The sequence below is a fragment of the Pongo abelii genome, chromosome 4, assembly GCF_028885655.2.
Source record: "Pongo abelii isolate AG06213 chromosome 4, NHGRI_mPonAbe1-v2.0_pri, whole genome shotgun sequence".
Classification (NCBI taxonomy): Eukaryota; Metazoa; Chordata; class Mammalia; order Primates; family Hominidae; genus Pongo; species Pongo abelii.
Window position 1 is genome coordinate 158537797 of NC_071989.2, and position 21013 is coordinate 158558809.

The 21013-nt window shown below is 41.1% G+C and overlaps 1 protein-coding gene across 1 annotated transcript in view; it reads right to left on the reverse strand.

Annotated features, from left to right (window-relative positions):
- PDE6A (phosphodiesterase 6A) overlaps positions 1–21013 on the reverse strand; it is an 87837-nt gene that overhangs the window by 46642 nt on the left and 20182 nt on the right. The window contains exons 5-6 of the mRNA XM_024247163.3: positions 18196–18270; positions 11164–11228 (exon numbers count right to left, since the gene is read on the reverse strand). Of these exons, the coding sequence (XP_024102931.3) occupies positions 11164–11228; positions 18196–18270 (140 nt within the window). The remainder of the gene's footprint in view (positions 1–11163; positions 11229–18195; positions 18271–21013) is intronic.

Consider the following 21013-nt stretch of genomic DNA (forward strand, 5'->3'; position numbering starts at 1 on the left):
CCCAAAATGTTGGCCAACCATCTTAATGTCCAAATCTAGACATGGAGAAAGGGTGGCAAATATAACATTTTACTGTCTGCCCACCAAGTTTCACCATCTGAGAAAAGAGACAGCATTCATTCTACAGATTGTTACCTGCTGCTGAGCAGAAACAAATACCATCACTTCCTTCATAAAGTTAGAAGCTACTAATACTATGTAGAGAATGAAAAAATTCATCTATGGAGAATTCCTACCATGTACTAAGCACTAAGCTAAGTGCTTTATATACTTATCCGTTACAATACTATAATTTTTTGTATTATTACTTTTTGCTTGTTTGTTGTGAGAAAAAAACACACACATAAACACGCATTAAAAACTTCACCAATCATTAGAAAATGAACATTTATAAAACCACATGGACATCAAGAACAGCATTGTCAGCTCCTTGGAAGCCATTGACTTTCCCCCGCAATCATAACCTTCTCCCTAACCCCAAAGGTAACCATTATTCTGAAATTATGCTAAATTGCATTCTTCCTTGTTTGTAGAGTTTTACCTCCTAAGCATGTTTTCCTGTACCTGTTAGTTTAATTTTGCCTATTTTTCAACTCATTTAGATGGAACCATACAATGTATATTATTTTGTCTGGCTTCTTCGTCACGTTGCTATAATTCATTCATTTTACTGACTTACAGTGTTCCCTATACTACTGTAGCACAATTTATCCATTCAACTGTTGGTGGACATCGCCCATCCCTTCACTTAGGGGCTAATATAAACAGTGCTGCTGTCAACAGTGGTGCATATGTGCTCTCAGTTCTACATGGTATATTCCTAGGAGAAGTACTAGGTCATAAGATGTTTGTATCTTCAACTTTACTAGATGAAGCCAAACTGTTTTCTAAAATGATTGTAGCAATTAACACTCCTATCAGTGGTCCATTAGAGTTTCCTTTGTTCTCCATCTCTGTCAATACTTAGTATTTTCAGACTTTTAAGTGATAGTCCTCGTGGTGAGGTCTAGTGGTATCTCATCATGGTTTTCTTTCATATTTCTCTACAAAATTAATAAAATGGAGTAACTTCCATAAATGTATTTGTCATTTGCATTGTTTTTTTGTAAAGTTCCTCTGTTCATGTCTGTTACTCATTTTTAAAAATTACTTTTAAATTTACTTTTACTCATTTTTCTATAGTGTTTCCTCCTTATTGATTGATAGGAGTTCTTTATATCTTCTCTCTCTATTTTTTTTTTGTTGTTGTTGTTGTTTGTTTTTGAGACAGGGGCTCACTCTGTCACTCAGGCTGCAATGCAGTAGCATGATCCTAGCTCACTATAAACTTGAACTCCAGGGCTCAAGTAATCCTTCCACCTCAGCTGCTCACCTAGCTGGGACTTCAGGCACATACCACCATGTCCAGCTGATTAAAAAAATTTTTCATAGATGGAACTGTCTGCAACAATTATAACAGAGAACTCTAACCTCACTAGATTCCATCTTGCTTCTAACTTTATAAGCTAACTGCCCTTACTCATTCCTGGGCATGGACCAAGCCAACTATGGGAAGAATTTTAGTTTATAATTTAACATTGAAGTAAGGATGATAATAGTCCCTTCCCAAAACTGACCCCCTCTGGGGACTAAAACTGCCTTTGTAAGACTAATGAAAGACCACAAGGTTAGGGTTATGGGAGGGGCCTGAATTCTGCTAAGATGTAAGTGTAGTTAAACAATAACCAGCTGTTGTTCCCTAGCTTGCTTTTCTGTAATTCCTTACTGCTCAGGAGTCATGTAGCTGGGGATCACAGGATTTATAACTTCCCCAATCCCTCCTACAGATAACATCACTATTGTACAACCTAAGATTGGTCTTTGAGATATTTTTTAGACTTTTGCATTCTAGCCACTGACTGACTCTACCTGGATCCATAACTCAGTGGTGCAAAGTTTCCTTTGTTCTACATTTCTGTCAATACTTAGTATTTTCAGACTTTTAAATGATAGTCCTTGTGGTGAGGTCTAATGGTATCTCATTGTACTTTTCTTTCATATTTCTCTATAAAATCAATAAAATGGAGTAGCTTCCAAAAATGTATTTGTCATTTGCATTTTTTATAAAGTTCCTCTGTTCATGTCTTTTACTCATTTTTTAAAATTACTTTAAAATTTATTTTTACTCATTTTTCAATACTCATTTTCCTTTTTATTGATTTGTAGGACTTCTTTATATGTTCTTTTTTTTTTTTTTTTTTTTTAGAGACAGGGCTCAACTCTGTCACTCAGGCTGGAATGCAGTAGCCAGATTCAACTGGTCTTGTGACCTCACCTAGGAATTGACTCACTGCAAGAAGACAGTTTTAATCCCCTATGATTTTATCCTCAGCCCAACCAATCAGTATTTCCCATTCCCTAGCCCCCTGCCCACCAAACTACCCTTGAAAAACCCTGGCCTCCAAATTCTCAAGGAGGTAGATTTGAGAAATATCTCTGGTTCGTTTGCTCAGCTGCCTTAAAATAATTAAACTCTTTCTCTGTTGCAACTCTTGCTATTCTCAGTGTGTTGTCTTTTCTGGGCAGCAGGCAAGAAGAACCTGTCAGGCTGTATCATAGAGATGGGGAGTCTTACTGTGTTGCCCAAGCTGGTCTCAAACTCCTGGCCTAAAGTGATCCCCCTACCTAGGTCTCCCAAGGCACTGGAATTACGGGCATGAGCCACTGTGCCTGGCCCTATATGTATTTTTGATATGAGCCTTTGTCTGTTACTTGTGTTATAAATATATTTTTTTGCATCATGACTTGCCCTTTTACTCTTTATAGTAACCAGCCTCCTAGATGACCCTCAGTGATTCTTACTTCCTTGTGTAGTCCCCTCCAACAATGAATCAAAGCTGGTCTCAGTGACCAAAAGAATATGGTGGAGATGAATATGTTATTTTGAAACTAGATTATGAAAGGCATTGTAGCTTTCACCTGCTTGCTCTGGGGAAGTCAGCCACCATGCCATGAAGTAACTCAAGCAGTCTTTTGTAGAGGCCTATGTGAAAAGGAACTGAGGCCTCCTGCCAACAGGCAGCATCAACTTGCCAGCCATGTGAGTCAATTTAGTAAGCAGATACTCCAATTCCAGGAAAGCCTTCAGATGACTGCAGCCCACACTCATATTTGGCCTCAACCTCATGAGCTACCCCAAGCTAAAACTGCCCAGTTGGCCGGGGGCGGTGGCTCAGGCCTGTAATCCCAGCACTTTGGGAGGCCAAGGCAGGCAGATCACCTGCGATCGGGAGTTCGAGACCAGCCTGACCAACATGGAGAAACCCCATCTGTACTAAAAATACAAAATTGGCTGGGCATGGTGGTGTTTGCCTGTAATGCCAGCTACGCGGGAGGCTGGGGCAGGAGAATCTCTTGAACCCTGGTGGCAGAAGTTGCGGTGAGCTGAGATCGTGCCACTGCACTCCAGCCTGGGCAACTAGAGCGAAACTCCATCTCAAAAAAACAAAACAAAACAAAACAAAACTGCCTATTCAAGCCACCCTTGAATTCCTGACCCACAGAATAATAAATAATAAAGAGAAGCCGGGTGCAGCGGCTCACACCTGTAATCCCAGCACTTTGGGAGGCCGAGGCAGGCAGATAACCTAAGGTCAGGAGTTTGAGGCCAGCCTGGCCAACATGGAGAAAACCCATCTCTACTAAAAAAAATACAAAAATTAGCCAGACATGATGGTGTGTTTCTATATTCCCAGCTACTAGAGAGGCTGAGGCAGAAGAATCACTTGAAACCAGGAGGCAGAGGTTGCAGTGAGCCAAGATCATGTCATTGCACTCCAGCCTGGATGACAAGAGCAAAACTCCATCTCAAAATAATAATAATAATAATAATAGAGGGATAATAAATTATTATTGATGTTTTAAGCCACTAACTTTTGGGACAATGTGTTATGTAGAAATAGATAAACTAATACACTCCCAAATAGTATATTTTGATATAAATAGAAGTTTTTGTTCTTAATGTGGTCAAATGTATCAATATTTTTATTTGTTATTGAAGTCTTATTTATAATTTTTTATCCAAAGATCATAAAGCTATTTTATGTTATCTTCTAAAAGTGTTATAGTTTAGCCTTTTATATTTGGACCCCTAATTCACCTAGAATTTATATTTGTGTAATTTACTTTTTTTTTTTGTTTTTGGGACAGTCTTGCACTGTTACCCAGGCTGGAGTGCAGTGGCATGATCTCAGCTCACTGCACACAACCTCTGCCTCCTGGGTTTAAGCGATTCTCCTGCCTCTCAGCCTCCCGAGTAGCTGGGATTACAGGTGCCTGCCACAATGCCTGGCTAATTTTTGTATTTTTAGTAGAGATGAGGTTTCACCATGTTGGCCAGGCTGGCCTCGAACTCTTGACCTCAGGTGATCCACCTGCCTTGGCCTAGTGTTGGGATTACAGGCATGAGCCACTGTGCCCGGCCATGTAATTTACTTTTGATGGAGAAACCACATTTCTTTTTTTTCCATGTTGGTACCCATTTATACAAGCATAATTTATTTGAAAGATCATTCTTTCTTCCATTGCTTTAAAATGGCACCTTTTTCATAAATGAAGTGGCTGTATATGTGTGAGTCTGTTTCTGGCTTTTTGTTCTGTTCCTTGGATATATTCCCAGGCTGGTCTCAAACTCCTGAGCTCAGGTGATCCACCTGCCTCAGCCCTCCAAAGTGTGAGGCTGATGTGAGCTATCGCACCTGGCCTAAAATTCTCTTTAGAAGATAGAGAAAATTTCCCTCTATAATGATGAATATGTCATTTTTCTCTTAATGGCAAATTATATAGGTTGATTTTTCTAACATTAAACCAAGTCTACATTCCTGGAATAAATCCAACTGGGTAATGATGTGCAATCTTTTACATATTGTTAGTCATTATTTGCTAGAATTTCATTTAGAATATTTACATCTATGTCCATTATTTGCTAGAATTATATTTAGGATATTTTCATCTCCGTCCATAAGAGAGAATACTCAGAACTTTCTTTTCTGTTGGTTTTGGCGTACAGCTTATACTAGCCACTTCTTTGCCTGTTATCATACAATAATTGTATGAGTTTTTTTTGTTCCTTAAATATTAATTAGAACTCAGGCAGGGGTGTGTGCCTATAGCCCCAGCTACTGAGGAGTCTGAAGTGGGAGGATCACTGGAAACCAAGAGTCTAAGGCCAGCCTGGGCAACATAGGGAGACTCCATCTCTAAAAAATATAAATAAATAAACATAAACCACTAAGCAGAATTCACCTGTGAAAAAAAATCTGGGTCTGGGGTGTCTTTGTGAGAAGGTTTTTATTTATTTATTTTATTGTAATAAATATTTTATTGTAATAAAACTGTTTTGGTGTTATATTTCTTCTTGATTTTGTCAGTTTTACTATTAATATTTTTCCTCTTATTCTTTTTTTCAAGATAGGGTCTTACTGTGTTGTCCAGGCTGTTCTTGAATTCCTGGCCTTAAGCAATCCTCCCACTTCAGTCTCCCAAGTAGCTGGGATTATAGGCATGTGCCACCACACCTGGCTAGGTTTTTTGTTTTGTTTGAGACAGGGTCTCACTCTGTCACCCAGGCTGGAGTGCAGCGGGGCAAACCTGGCTCACTGCAGCCTCCACCTCCTGGGCTCAAGCAATTCTCCCACCTCAGCCTCACATGTAGGACTGCAGGCATGTGCCATCACACCCAGCTAATTTTTAGCATTTTTTTGTAGAGACAGGGCAACCACTGGCAAGGCTGCTTTGAGCCGGCTATGTCCCTTGACTGAAGGTCAACGCTTCTGTCAAGGTGGTTTGCTCTACAAGACTCTTCTTTATTCCAGATTATGGAAATTTCCCTTTGGGGCCAGCAGTGGTAGTAGCTCCTCCACTAATAGCACATTCTCTTATGGTTCCCTTCATTCCACCCACACCTTTGCAATTTGTCCCTCTCTAAATAAACCCTCACTGAATTATCCTGATTTGAATGTGACACCTATTTTCAGTTGAGACCCTGACTGATATGGATGGATACATAGCTCATTACTTTTTCAGCCTTTTTAAATTTAAATATGTGCATTTAAGGCTGTAGATTTTACATTAAGCACAATTTCACTGCATCACACAGGTTTTTTATTTTTTACAGATGCTTTAATATGTAATATTTTCATATCTTTCAGCTCAGAATATTTTCTAATTTCAATTAATTGATTCTTTTATCCATAGGTTGTTTGGTTTCAGAAGGGTATTTCTTAGTTCCCAAGCATATGAGAATTTCCTAATTAGCTTTTTCTTACTGGCTTAGAGCAGTGTTCTATCTATATTTATTAGGTTAAATTTATTAATTGGATTATTCAAATATTCTATATTCTGTTTGTTCATTTTAGTTTGCTCCTTAAGTCAATTAGCAAACATAGATTCGTCTGTGTTTTTTCAGTCTTTTATGCTCAGCGTCTCTGTATTCTCTTTCAGATTAGTCTCCTGTAAACAGGATATAGGATTTTTCATCATATCTTGGGAATAATCATTGTTGACTAACTTTTGTATGTGCAGAGAAAGATTAAATGCTGCCAATTAATCTATAATGTAATCTATAATGCTTATCACTTGTAATTTTTACTTTATTCAGATCAACATTGCTCTTTTAGCATTTAGACACAGATTTTTTATCATATCTCACACTTTTTTCTGTCATTTTATGCCAGTTAAGACAATTTTTCACTTCAATGCTGAATCATAGCATAATCTCTCTTTAAAAATTATTTTACATGGCAATTGAATTCAATGTGAATAGCAACCAGCAATGGTTGCTCAACAATAACTATACTTACAACAATATGAATGGTGGGAAGTGAAAATTACAGGAGACCATTGTTTTCAACTAAACTCCTGTAGTAGGGGCCCTAACAGATTGAACTAAAAATTAAAATGAAGTCACCTACATCAAAGTTCCAAGTCACCAAACACTAAATTGTTATCTGACCTTCTGAGAAATCAGGAGAAACAAAAGCTAATTTTCCAAACAAGCCAGTTTCTTTCTTTCTTTTTCTTTTTTTTTTTTATTTGAGACAGGGTCTCACTCTGTCCCCTAGGCTGGAGTGCAGTGGTACGATCATGGCTCACTGTAGCCTCCACCTCCCCGGCTCAAGTGATCCTCCTGCCTCAGACTCCTGAGCAGCTGGGACCACAGGTGTACACCACCATGCCTGGCTAATTTTTGTATTTTTTTGTGGAGATGGGGTCTTGCCATATTGCCCAGGCTGGTCTCAAAGTCCTGAGCTCAAGGGATCTGCCTACCTCAGCCTCCCAAAGTGCTGGGATTACAGGTGTGAGCCACTGTGCCCGGCAACAAGCCAGTTTCAATTGTCATGATAATGAAGTTTCCTCTGCTTTAGTCCTTATACACACACAAAGGTAGCCTGAAATAGCTTGATGTTTACTTCTCAGTCATTTTTCTATTGTCCTGTTTCCCTGTCCTGCCTTACAAGAAAAGTAGCTTTAAAATGACCAATCTGCTTTTTGTTCTTTGTTCCCATAAAACCAACCCCTTCTGCTCAACTCATTGTAACACTTACTCTATTTTATGCAACAAATCTTTGTCCAATTCTAGAATCTCAAATAAAGCCGGTTGAGATCTTTAGATGAAATTTATTGTAACTTTGTCTTTTGAATATGGTTATGACCAAGTTCACACCTAGGCAATAACAACTTTATCATGTCTGCCATGGCTAACAACAATCACACAATTCTATTTCAGAAATGTCAAAAAGTAGAAAACAGCATCTTAGAATCAATGAAAGGTAATGTATTTCTTTCTTATCCAGGCTGGCAATCTTTGTCATTTAACTGGAACATCTAGTTGATTTATGTTTTTTTAAATTATTAGCCATTGCATCAGCTTACGCCTATAATCCGAGTACTTTGGGAGGCTAAGGTGGGAGGATTGCTTGAGCTCAGGAGTTCGAAGAAGCCAGCCTGGGCAACATGGTGAGACCCCATCTCTATTACCAAAAAAAAAAAAAAATTATTGGCCAGGCATGGTGGCTCACGCCTGTAATCCCAGCACTTTGGGAGGTAGAGGTGAGAGGATCGCTTGAACGCAGAAATTTGAGACCAGCCTGGCAACATAGTGAGACTGTCTCTATAAAACGCTAACACACTAATTAAATAAATAAATAAATTCAAATAATTGATATATTTGAATTTGAATTTCACCTTGATATGTACATTTTATTTTCCTACCTGCTCTATGTTCTTCTCTCCTTCTTTCTCTCTCTCTTTTTTTTATTGAAAGGGTCTCGCTATGTTGCCCAGGCTAGAGTAGAGTGGCTATTCACAGGTGCAATCATAGCTCGCTGCAGCCTCAAATTCCTAGGCTCAAACAATCCTCCTGCCTCAGCCTCCTGATTAGCTGGGGCTACAGACAGTGCATCCACATCCAGCATCTATGTTCTTCCTGAACTTTTATTTTGCCTTCCTTTGGTTTGATTAGTCATTTATTTACTATTCAATTTTCCCCTCTGTTAGTGTGGATGGCATATACTGTGACAGCCATTCTGCATGTTTACAGACATTCTGGCTGTCTATCCTGGGCACAAGGTCAGACTGCGTTTCCTAACCACTCAAGTAACGTGTGGCCATGTAACTAGCTTTGGCCAATGAAATGTGAGTATAAGTGCTGTGTGTGTGTCACCTCCAGATGGAGATTTTAAGAGTCAGTGTGTATTTTTCCTCTCTTCTCTGTGGCAAGGTTATTCTATCTTGCAAAGTTCAAAATGGCAGCTGCTTTATCAGCCTTGGCTCCTGCCTGACTACAACCCACCCACCATATCTCCAACCACACCCGCTAGCTGGCAATACACACATAGTGGGATGGTGAAATAAATTCTAGTTGTTTATACCACTCAGGTCTCCAGGTCTTGTTACGAAAGCAGAGCCTGGCCTATCTTGGCTGAAACAAAGATTTGTGTCAGAAACAGGGTGCTGCCATAATAAAAAACCTAAAGCGAGAAACATAGGTTAGGGACTGGGTGGTAGGCAACAAGATGAGTGTTATCAGAGGCTAGTAGGATGTGATGCTGGTCAAGCAGAGACAAACAGAAAATTGCGACCTATGACCATTTAAGAGACAGATAATGAGTTAATAGGATTGTGGCTCTAGAAGCTAGAAAAGGGGCTAGAAAACAGAATTGTTGAAGAATATGCTTTTGATAAGGTATCAAAAAAAAAAGAGAGATGAGCTTTAGAAGATAATAAGTGAATCAGGCTGGGTGCCAGGGCTTACGCCAGTAATCCCAGTACTTTGAGAGGCCAAGGTGGGTGAATCACTTGAGGTCAGGAGTTTGAGACCAGCCTGACCAATATGGCGAAACCCCATCTCTACTAAAAATACACAAATTAGCTGGGTGTGGTGGCGTGCGCCTGTAATCCCAGCTACTCGGGAGGCTGAGGCAGGAGAATAGCTTTAACCCAGGAGGTGGAAGTTGTAGTGAGCTGAGATTCGGCCACTGCACTCCAGCCTGGGAGACAGAGCAGGACTCCATCTTAAAAAAAAAAAAAAAGAGAATAGAATAAGATAATCAGTCCTTATGAAAGCAGCAATAAAGGAATAGAGATAACCTAGAAACTGAGGAACTTGAGGCAGCTTCTCATCCTCACCAGTAACAGACAACCCTGAGAACTTGTTTATCTGGGTGACAGGATTATTACAGTTTGGTCTGGTGACAAAACTGAATCAGCATGACCTATCACACCCACTCCTTGAAGATTAAGTTGGCATGCAGTAAATCCCTTCAGTTGGACAATATGGCTGTGGGGGCTAAGACTAAAGGTGTGGCTCTCCCATGAACCTAATTACAGCCTCAAGGCCTCTGCAATTAGGTTGAGAAAAAGGGCTATGTCTTAGGACAGAACCATGGATGTGGCTTTTAGCACATGGAAAAAGTGCTATGTCTCAGGACAGAACCATGGATGTGGCTTTTAGCACATGGAGAGGATTCAAACAGAGAAGAAGGTAACTAGGTTTTTGAGAAAGGTCTACTGACCAAAAAAGTATAAGCCAATATTTAAAAAGTTTGCAACTGTTCAAATCTTCTAATGGTCATTGAGTCCCAGCTACCTAGATGCAAGACTGAGAACATTCTTTCCTTTTCTTTTCACTGTCCTCCTCGGTCACACATGAGGGGACATTGAGAATAGGCTTTCTGTGGGGGCTGAGTCAGTTCCTTTGCAGCTTCCTACTTTTGCTTTGCCTCCTTCAAGTACCAGAAGAGTAGCACTGCAGAAAACAGTTGAAAATCCCTGATTTCATCCCAGTCTCATTCTATACATGGGACTCTAAGATCAGACAAACCACTTACTGGCACTGGCTGTGAGATTGGGACTCGGAGCACCTGACTCACAGTCTGGTCCACTGTAGCCCTCATCAAGGCTCTAGTCAAGTCTTCCCCCTTCTTGGGCCTCACTGCTCACCCTCTGAGTCTCTCTACCATCTCACACTGCCTCCTTCCCACTCTCCCTGCCTCTAACCAATTGTGGGGTCTCATTGGATTTGGTCAGTGTTGATCTTGGAACGAGTATCTTTTGGAAGTTGATAATGTACCTGCAGTTCCCCATGTTTTGAGATGTGTTAAAATAAAAACTATAGGAGGCCCTTGTTTTGGATGAAGTTCTGCACTAAGCTCCAACAAACCAAACTAAAAATCAGCATGGAGTCACCCATGATAAAGTTCCACTTCACCAAATCTAAACTGTTTTCTGATCCTCTTAGAGATTAGGAGACAGGTAAAAGACAATTTCCCAAAAAGTCCTGTTGCAATCTTTAATGGGCATGATAATGAAGTTCCTCTGCTTTAATCCTTACACCAAAAAAAAAAAAAAAAAAAGGTAACAGTTACCTGACATTAATCAGTTATTTTCCTATTGTTCTATCTCCCTCTCCCACCTTATAAGAAAAGTATCTTAAAAATGACTAACATGTTCTTTGATCTTTGCTTGGCTTTCTTCAGCCCTTCTCTGTCTATAAAGTCAACCTTGTCAGAACACTTACGTATTTTATGGAATGAAGTGTTGCCCAATTCCAGAATCACCAATAAAGCCAATTGAGATCTTTAATCTAATTTGTTGTCATTTTGTCTTTTGACAGGTGAAACTTACGGGATGACTTTGATGTCTTCTTTGCCATGCAGGATGTAGTCAATGACCTTGTAAAAGTTAATTTCCTGGCAAAAGAGAGAAAAATTATACTTTTTTTTTTTTTTGAGACAGAGTTTCACTTTGTCGCCCAGGCTGGAGTGCAATGGTGCGATCTCGGCTCACTGCAACCTCCACCTCCTGCGTTCAAGCTATTCTTCTGCCTCAGCCTCCCGAGTAAATGGGACTACAGGCACGCACCACCATGCCCGGTTAATTTTTGTATTTTTAGCAGAGACAGGGTTCCAACTCCTGACCCCATGATCTGCCCACCTCAGCCTCCTGAAGTGCTGGGATTACAGGCGTGAGCCACTGCGCCCAGCCAAAAAATTATACCTTTAAGAGTCAAACAGAAGTTCAACAGGAGTATGTCCCTGAAACCGACTTTGTCCTTTTACCATTGTATGCCCCGTAGTTTTTGTTGTTGTTTTAATAAATTACTGTTTTTATTGATATATAGTAGTTGTACATATTTTGCTCTATGGTTTTCAGGAAGCGCCAAGCCTGGCCATAAACTCCCTCCAAGGATGTGCCTGGGCTGCCTTCTGGTGCTCCCTGTCCTCTGCTTACTCTCAGGATTCAGTGTGCTTCACCTTGGAGCCAGCTCACAGTGACCAGGAAGAGGGCTGGGATCTGAGGCTGGGAAGAGGGGTAGAAAATTCTCTAAGAGGATCTAGAGGTTGATTGTGTGCAAGTTGATCACACAAGTTGGGACATTTTTGTCATACCCAAATAAAAGAGAGTTGAGAAGCCAGGGGGCAAAAAAGCACTCAGGACACACAGCATTGCTCCCAGAATGTAATTCTCTGCATGCCTGGCTGCTTACACTACCTGCTGTGACTCGAAGCCAGTTTTATCTGATAGTTGCTGAAACAACCCACTGCAACTCTAGGACTAATTTTACCCACTGCCATTACTCATCAGTCAAAACTTGCCAGCTCCCCAGACTGTGACTGGTGTCAATGAACTTTCTCAGAGAGCAACATGTAATATTTCTCTTTTTTCTTTTAGACACAGGGTCTTGCTCTGTCACCCAGGCTGGAGTACAGTGGCACAGTCATGGCTCACTGTAGCCTCGAATTCCTGGGCTCACGTGATCCTCCTGCCTTGGCTTCCCAAAGCACTGGGATGACAGGCATGAGCCACCATGCCCGGCCTCATTTCTCTTTTTTATAAAACCGTCTACCTTCTCTTTGTTCTTTGGACATACTGAAGACTACTTAGTCTGCGTGTATGCCCGGAATTGCAAGTCTTCCTTTGCCCCAAAACATTAAATATAGAAATTCATCTCTGTGTTTTAATTTTGACTTTGATAAGTGCAAGAAGAAAGAGATAAAGAAGGCTGCCAGATTCTAGGGAGATGGGGAAGTGGTCAGGAGGTTCCCATCCCATTTAAAATCACAGCCAACCAGCCATCCTCCCTGCAGGGTGCATCTCTGCGGTCATGGCCCCATTTCTCCTTCATGCCTACCACTCAGCTGTTCTCTTTGCTGTGTCGTCACTTGAGACCTACCTTCTCAATCATGTTTCATGCCTCCGAACTAACTCTCTGCCTCTTCCGTCCCTCCCGCCTCCTTGCATTGTTAAAATTCCCATTCTCTTAAAGTAGACCTCTTCAATTACATGACTCTCTAGCATGCAATTGGATGTTGGCATGTGACTCCATTCCCCTAGCTCTCCAGGGGAAATTCTATTACCTTTTTCTTAGGTCCTCTGTATGCCCAAGTGTGATAAGCAACTATTTCACAAATGAGAAAGCTGAGACACGGAGAGAGGAAAGGACTCACTTGTAGCAAGACAATGAACCAAAATCAGAACCTGGGTCCTTAATTCCCAGCTCAGTGCTTTTCCTCTATGTCACCTAACGTTAACAGCTTAGTGTTTTACTGTCCGCATCACTGTCACCTTGAACAGGGTTGCTCAGAGTGTAATCCCTGGGCTGGTGCCTGTCTGTGAACTCTTTACTATTCCAGGAGAAGATAAAAACAGAAACTGAGAGTGACTTAGGAAGTTTTGTAACAATTTGACTGAGTTAGATGAGGTCTGTTTAATTGAATAAAAGGGGAAGGGGCATATATATATATATATATATATGTGTGTGTGTGTGTGTGTGTGTGTGACGGAGTCTTGCTCTGTCGCCCAGGCTGGAGTACAAGTGCAGTGGCATGATCCAAGTTTATATTTTGTCTGTCTTTATACAATTTTGTTTTTCTAGGAATATATTTTATCATATTTTTAAAAGTAGCAATCAAAACATACTGGAGGCATGACTCACTCTCTTGAGTATGCCTGCACTCCCCTTTCTTGAGTGTGTTCTTCACATAAAAAAAAAAAAATTGGAAATTTTTTTAAAAAGAAAAACCAAACTGTTCCTTTACTACAGGTATTTTGAGAAGTACCTTCCTAGAGATTTCAGTGCAGATACCTGGGCTCCACCCCAAGCCTCCCGACTCAGAACCTCCACAAAGAGGAATTCCTGAACCAGTTAAAGATGTCTGAAGTTCTGTTTGGTTGGCGGGCAATCAGCAATGGTCACCTTCCAACTCATAAGGGAGAGGCTCTGCTGCTCAAAACCTAGCATTGGTGGCAGCTGCACTGACTGAATACTTCTAGGAGGCAAGCTCTGGTTAAACAAAAGGCAGAAGCTGAAACCACTCCAATGGCATAGGCTACCCCCAGGGATAGTGAGCTCCCTAAAATAGGAAGCATCCAAGAGGAGACTAGATGAACCCTGAAATACAATAAATAAAATGGAGCTGAGACTAGACCTAGAGTGAGGATTCCTGTTCTAGTTTCAGTCCTACTATGTGTGTTCTTTGGGCCTCAGTTTCTCTGGCTGTAAAATTAGATCGGTGGTATGTGTTTGCTGCTGCTGTTAAGTAGCAGCTCTCTTTCCCCAAGCAAAGCATGGAAGCTAATTATATGAAACTGTGCTAATGGAATCAGGGCCGGGTATATAGAGTCCCTGCACCTTTGTTCTCTCTTACTCCCTTTCCTGTCCTCTTCCTTTTCTATTAACCCCTGGTCAAGGCAGCTTCTGTAGAACTCTAAGGTTCTAAGGACAATGGGGGAGAAAGAAAATTGTTTTAGAAAATCCATAAAGTCCCTCCAAACTATGATTCTAAGGTTATGATAAGATAGGTAGCAATATCTCTCAAAGATCAAAACAGACATATTATTTGACCCACATGTGGTAATGGATCCTAGAGATATACTCCCAAATGTGGGTAAAAGCATTCTTTGCCCCATCCTGGGGTCTTAGCTAGACTGCTTTAAAAAGTCTGGAGATGATGTAAGGTCTCTTATTAGGAAAGTAGTTGTACAGTGGACACCACACGTTTCCACAGTGAGATTGCTGTGCCTGTGCTGAAAGGGAAAGATGACAAAATATTCAGTTAAGTGGAAAAAGCAAGGCACAAAATAGAATCATAGCATTAGTGTAGAGTGGTGGTGGTGGAATATGTATACTTCTCCATGAATATCTGGATATACATAAACGTTCCTGCAAAGAGAGTTTGCTAACAGCAGCTGCTTCACAGGGGCTGACTAGGAGGAAGGAGGCACTTAATTTCGTATGGAGTGAACTTTTCACTGTGCTCATATATTACTTTTCCAACATACAAACCAATTTTCTTTTTTTATATTTTTTATTTTGCTTTATTTTATTAATTTACTTTTTTTGAGACAGGATCTCATTCTGTCACCCAGGCTGGAGTGCAGTGGCACAATCTTGGCTCACTGGAGCCTCAGTTTCCCAGGCTCAAGCAATCCTCCTATCTTAGCCTCCCAAGTAACTGGTAATACAGGCACGTGTCACCATGCTCGGCTACTTTCTTTTTTTCTTTTTTTTTTTTTTAGTTAGAGACAAGGTCTCACTTTGTGGCTTAGGCTGGTCTTGAACTCCTGGCCTTAAGTGATCCTTCTGCCTCAGCCTCCCAAAATTCTTGGATTATAGGCATGAACCACTGCACCTGGCAAAACAAACTTTCTTAAAAATATTTTTAAACAGTCAAGTTGTAACTTATAAGCAGTTCTAGAAAGGAAAGGTGGCTGCTTTCTAGAACACTTATTTCCTAGGAGATAAGTTTCTGTCTGCGAGGGGGAGGAGGCAGAGTTCCAGGACCTTCTTGACATCTTTGTCTTGCCTTAGGGCCACCTGTCCTTGGGCCTGTGCTGCTCACTGTACTCCCGGCAGGCTCAGGGCTTCCTGGGCCTGGCTGCTGTCCTACCCAGGGATTCCCACGAGAGTCTTTAGAAAGGTTAGAAATGGACATTTCTAGGCCAGATGCGGTGGCTCACGCCTGTAATCCTAGCACTTTGGGAGGCAGAGGTGGGCAGAGCACTTGATGTCAGGAGTCTGAGACCAGCCTGGCCAACATAGTGAAACCTCATCTCTACTAAAAATATAAAAATTAACCAGACATAATGGTAGGGCACCTGTAATCCCAGCTACTCGGGAATCTGAGGCAGGAGAATTGCTTGAGCCCAGGAGGCGGAGGTTGCAGTGAGCTGAGATCATGCCACTGCACTCCAGCCTGGGCAACAGAGTGAGAGTCCATCTCAAAAAAAGAAATGGACATTTTTTTGGAATCCCACAGGAGAATCAATTTTCTTTCCCCAAATTAACAAAAAGATCAGTGTGCTTTCGGTAACTAGGCTTTTTCCACACACTGTAGCTCAGTCAAAGTCTTTAAAGCCATATTCATGTACAAATTCACCAGCCTCTGGAAAGTCAATACTGAGTCATCAAGAGTACCTTTGTTACCTTCTACCTGAGCAGCTGACACAAGGGGCTTTGAAAGAGCCACAGATACCCATGGAAATATACCACTTTTTAAAAGACTGCTATGTTTTGTTTTGTTTTTTTCCATGAAGTCTTTTTAGCCTGTATAACTTTTAAACACTTAAAACATACACACACTATTTTACTTTTAAAAGTAGATGAAGCAAGATGTAGCTGACATTGTGAGGCTTTCGACCTAAGATTCGGGAACATTAATTGGTTGGAATTCAGACAAAAGCTGTATTTCCAAGTGAATGTGGCAGATAAAGCATGAGAGGGATGTTAGAAGGCAGAGGGAATGTTAAAGGGCCTAATTTAGGCCAGGTGCGGTGGCTCATACTTGTAGTCTCAGCACTTTGGGAACCCAAGGCAGGAGGATCACTTGAGGCCAGGAGTTCAAGACCAGCCTGAGCAATATAGCAAGACCTCATCTCTATATAAAAAACAAAAACAAATAAAATAAAATGCTGTAATTGGATGAGACCAGAGATCAGAAATTTAAATGCCTAGAGAGGCCTGATAAAAACAAAAATGAAAGCAGGACACAGATGTACATAAAAGAGAGTGGTGGGGGCCGGGCGCGGTGGCTCACACCTGTAATCTCAGCACCGTGGGAGGCTGAGGTGGGCGGATCACCTGAGGTCAGGAGTTTGAGACCAGCCTGGCCAACATGGCAAAACCCTGTCTCTACTAAAAATACAAAAATTAGCCAGGTACAGTGGCAGGTGCCTGTAATCCTAGCTACTTGGGAGGCTGAGGCAGGAGAATCACTTGAATCGGGAGGGAGAGGTTGCAGTGAGCCAAGATCACACCATTGCACTCCAGCCTGGGTGACAAGAGCAAAACTCTGTCTCAAAAAGAGAAAGTGGTGAGGACTGTGGCAAACTAGAGAACTCAGGCCACATCCCAAGGAGGTAGCTGCTACTCAGCTCCGATCAAATTTGCCCTGCTGGATTGTGGGCCCAGTATTGATTAATCATTCACTTTTTCAAAAGAAACTGAAAATTCAGATATTTACGGGAAAGAATTTGATTTTTAAGGGTTAGCTGCCAATTTCCCAGCACTTTGGGAGGCCAGGCAGGAGGATCACTTGAGCACTAGGAGGTCAAGACCAGCCTAGGCAACATACCAAGACCCTATCTGAGAGAGAAAGAGAGAGACAGAGAGAGAGAGAGAAGAAAAGAAAGAAAGAAGAAAGAGAGAAAGAAAGAAAGAAAGAAAGAAAGAAAGAAAGAAAGAAAGAAAGAAAGAAAGAAAGAAAGAAAGAAAGAAAAAGAAAAAAATAGAAAACCTACGTAGCCAAGCAAGTGTATCTATCAGCTGGAATTGGCTTTCTGGCTACCAATTTGTACATTATAGACTAGATATGAAGGTTTTCTAAGCTCATATTGTCTATAACTCTAAATTCCTGCAAGGTGAAGCCTTGAGTAGGTTGCTTGACCTTCCTGGGTCTCTTTCCACAGCTGTGAAATGAGTATGTTGGTCCCTGTTTGGTCTACCCCGCAAGGTTACTGTGAAACCCCAATAAGATGTCCTTTGTAGGGACATGGAAGAAATTGGAAACCATCATTCTCAGTAAACTATCGCAAGGACAAAAAACCAAACACCGCATGTTCTCACTCATAGATGGGAATTGAACAATGAGAACACATGGACACAGGAAGGGGAACATCACACTCTGGGGACTGTTATGGGGTGGGGGGAGGGGGGAGGGATAGCATTAGGAGATATACCTAATGCTAAATGACGAGTTAATGGGTGCAGCACACCAGCATGGCACATGCATACATATGTAACTAACCTGCACATTGTGCACATGTACCCTAAAACTTAAAGTATAATAAAAAAAAAGAAAGAAAATATGGGGAAAAAAAGATATTAAACACTTAGCTTCTTGTTAGTATAATGCTTAGAAAGAAAGAAAGAAAAAGGAAGGAAGGAAGGAAGGAAGACCACTTTGCAAATGTTAGGGATGTTAGGGCATGACAATTATGAGGAATTATTGTTGTTTTTTTGACTTTTTTTCTCCCTGTTGTTTTATTTTACTTTTAGCACCTGTCCGCTATTGAACATGAGGGATGATTCTAACTTCAAAGGAGACAACCCAATGCAAAGACAAATACCTATATGCTAAAAAAAATCCTTTAACAGGGTTTACTGTGCCTTGCATTTGAATATATTAAATCATCCTGAAAAGGTCAGAGAGAACGTACTCTTCCATCCGGAGTCCTGGGACCAGAGTAAGGTGGAACTTCACCCATCAGAACCGGCCACACATCAAAAAATTCCTAGGAATGAAAAAAACAATAATTACATGTTTTGAAAAGAGATCAAGGAAAGGAGATTAAGAAGTCCCACCTACATGAGTCAGCTAACACTGAAATTTAGAAAGTGAGAAGAACTCAGTGAAACCCAAACTTGGAAAGGCAGTAAGACTCACTACAGTTAGAAAATAGTCACATTTACCCTTCAAAATATTGATGAACTGGGCCTGTCTAGTCATTAGCCAAAAACGTGGGAGCTGAACTGGGGCACCCTCAGTGTTATTGGACATGAGAGGGAAAGTAGGGTCTTCAGGGCTAAGAAATTTACCTTAAGACCATGCTAATATGTGCTCAAAGATTTAGCTAAAACAATGTCCCAAGCAGTATCATTTACAGTAGTGAAAAATTAGAGACAATCTAAGTGCCCAACAAGAAAGGACTTATTAAATCAATTATGGTACATCTATTAACAATGATGTTACAGATATGTGTGTACTGATTGAAAAGACGATACACTGATAAGTGAAAAATGTGAGAGGCCAAAAAGAATATATCATGTGACCCTAACGTTCAATTATATATAGAAAATGTCATGAATACATTTACAACAAATTATTATTATTATTATTATTATTATTTTGGAGAGAGGGTTTCGCTCTGTTGCCCAGGCTAGAGTGCAGTGTCTCCATCTCAGCTCACTGCAACCTCCACCTCCCGGGTTCAAGCAATTCTCCTGGCTCAGCCTCCCAAATAGCTGGGATTACAGGTGTGTGCCACCACATCTGGCTAATTTTTACATTTTTAGTAGAGATGGGGTTTCACCATATTGGCCAGGCTGGTCTCGAACTCCAGACCTCAGGTGATCCATCTGCCTCAGCCTCCCAAAGTGCTGGGATTACAGGCATCAGCCACCATGCCTGGCCCACAACAAAGTATTAACAAGTGATTTTCTCTGAGTGATTGGAATCAAACTGTAATTTATTTAGAAATTTTTCATAATAAACTTTATTGCTTTTGTAATCAGGAAAAAAATATTTTTCACAAATAAGAAAAAAATGATGCCAAATATGGACAATAGACCTATATCTGGGATCCAATAAGAAAGGCTGACACCTGTAAGATAAGTGGCTGCTAAAGCAAAATAAACAGCTGCCTTAGCCTGAGGCTATCTCTGTTCTTCCAGTTTTCGTGTAATAATTTGAGCTCCTACGAAACAAACTGCAACCTCAGTAGGCAAACAAACCAAAACCCAATTTAGGAGTATATTATTGTAACAAATGGTCAAGTTTCAACCAATCACAGGCAGCCCAACTGATCAGACCATGTCCAAATCAGGCAAATGCCCTCTTGTAACTAATCATGTTATTTCTGTACTTTACTTCCATGTTCAGCTATGAAAGCTCACTGGCCTTGCCGTGCAGCAGAGCTCTTTGAACCTCTTCTGGTTTTGAGGGTTGCCCAATTCATGAGTTGTTCTTTGCTCAGATAAACTCTGTTGAATTTGTTTTGTCTAAAAGTGGACAAGGTCGAGTGCGGTGGCTCACACCTATAATCCCAGCACTTTGGGAGGCCGAGGCGGGTGGATCACTTGAGCCCAGGAGTTTGACACCAGCCTGAGCAACATGGTAAAACTTCGTCTCTACCAAAAATACAAAAATTAGCCGGGCATGGTGGTGTGTGCCTGTAATCCCAGCTTCTCAGGAGGCTGAGGCAGGAGAATCACTTGAACCCGGGAGGGGGAGGTTGCAGTGAGCTGAGATTGCGCCACTGCACTCCAGCCTGGGTGACAGAGTGAGACCCTGTCTCAAATAAATAAATAACATAACAACATAACATAACATAACATAACATAACATAACATAACATAACACTAAACAAAAGTGGCCAAGACACAGGCAGAGGGAAGAGGAAAAAGAGCCAGCAAAGGAGCTGCACAGTCATGCAGCCTCAGGAGAGGCCAACTGAGAACCACACAGGCTCTTCCCCACTACTTATTCATGGTTTCCTTTGCCCATAGAGCAGCAAAGCTTGTGTGGAGTCAAGTCTGGGCCGGACAGAGGGGCTTCCATCCTCCAGTGCCCTTTCTGTTCATTCATCTGTTACTATACAGGGACAAACCGTGATCTGTTAGCGCTGGATTACTGCGGGTAGGATGCCAAGCCCTCCTCGTTCTTCTCATTTGAGCATGTTTGTCATGGTTTGCTTATTCTAATATCATCCAGAGAAGCAGAAGGGAAGCCGCATGAAATGCAGAGTCCATGTTTTTGCCCTTCTCCCCAGTTGAGCTCTTTTTCTAGACTACCAACAACAGGAAGAAATTTAATTCTAGGTGAACATTTAGAAAACAATTTTAATTCTAGGCAAAAATATAACCAGGCCTTACCTGAGCCCCACAACCTGCTGACTGCTAGTTATACACAGGCGAATAAGGCACAGTTTGTATCCTGGAAGAACTTACTGTCTCATGAAGAAGATAACTAATAGTGAGGTAAATGAGGCAAGAACCAAAACAGTGCTGGAAGGAGAGGATAAATGCTAGAGGAGCCCAGAAGAAGAACAAATATATTGGCCTGACACCTCATGTGGGCCAAACACTGAGTGGATCCAAAGATTGTCCCAAGGAGAAGAGAAGTTGTCAAACAAGAGGTTGTATGGCCAGCGTTGTCTTTAGTTATAAGAATATTTAGAAATATATATATATATATATTTAGTTATAAGAATATTTAGAAATAATTTTTAATGTCTAACAATAGGGGAAAGGATAAAT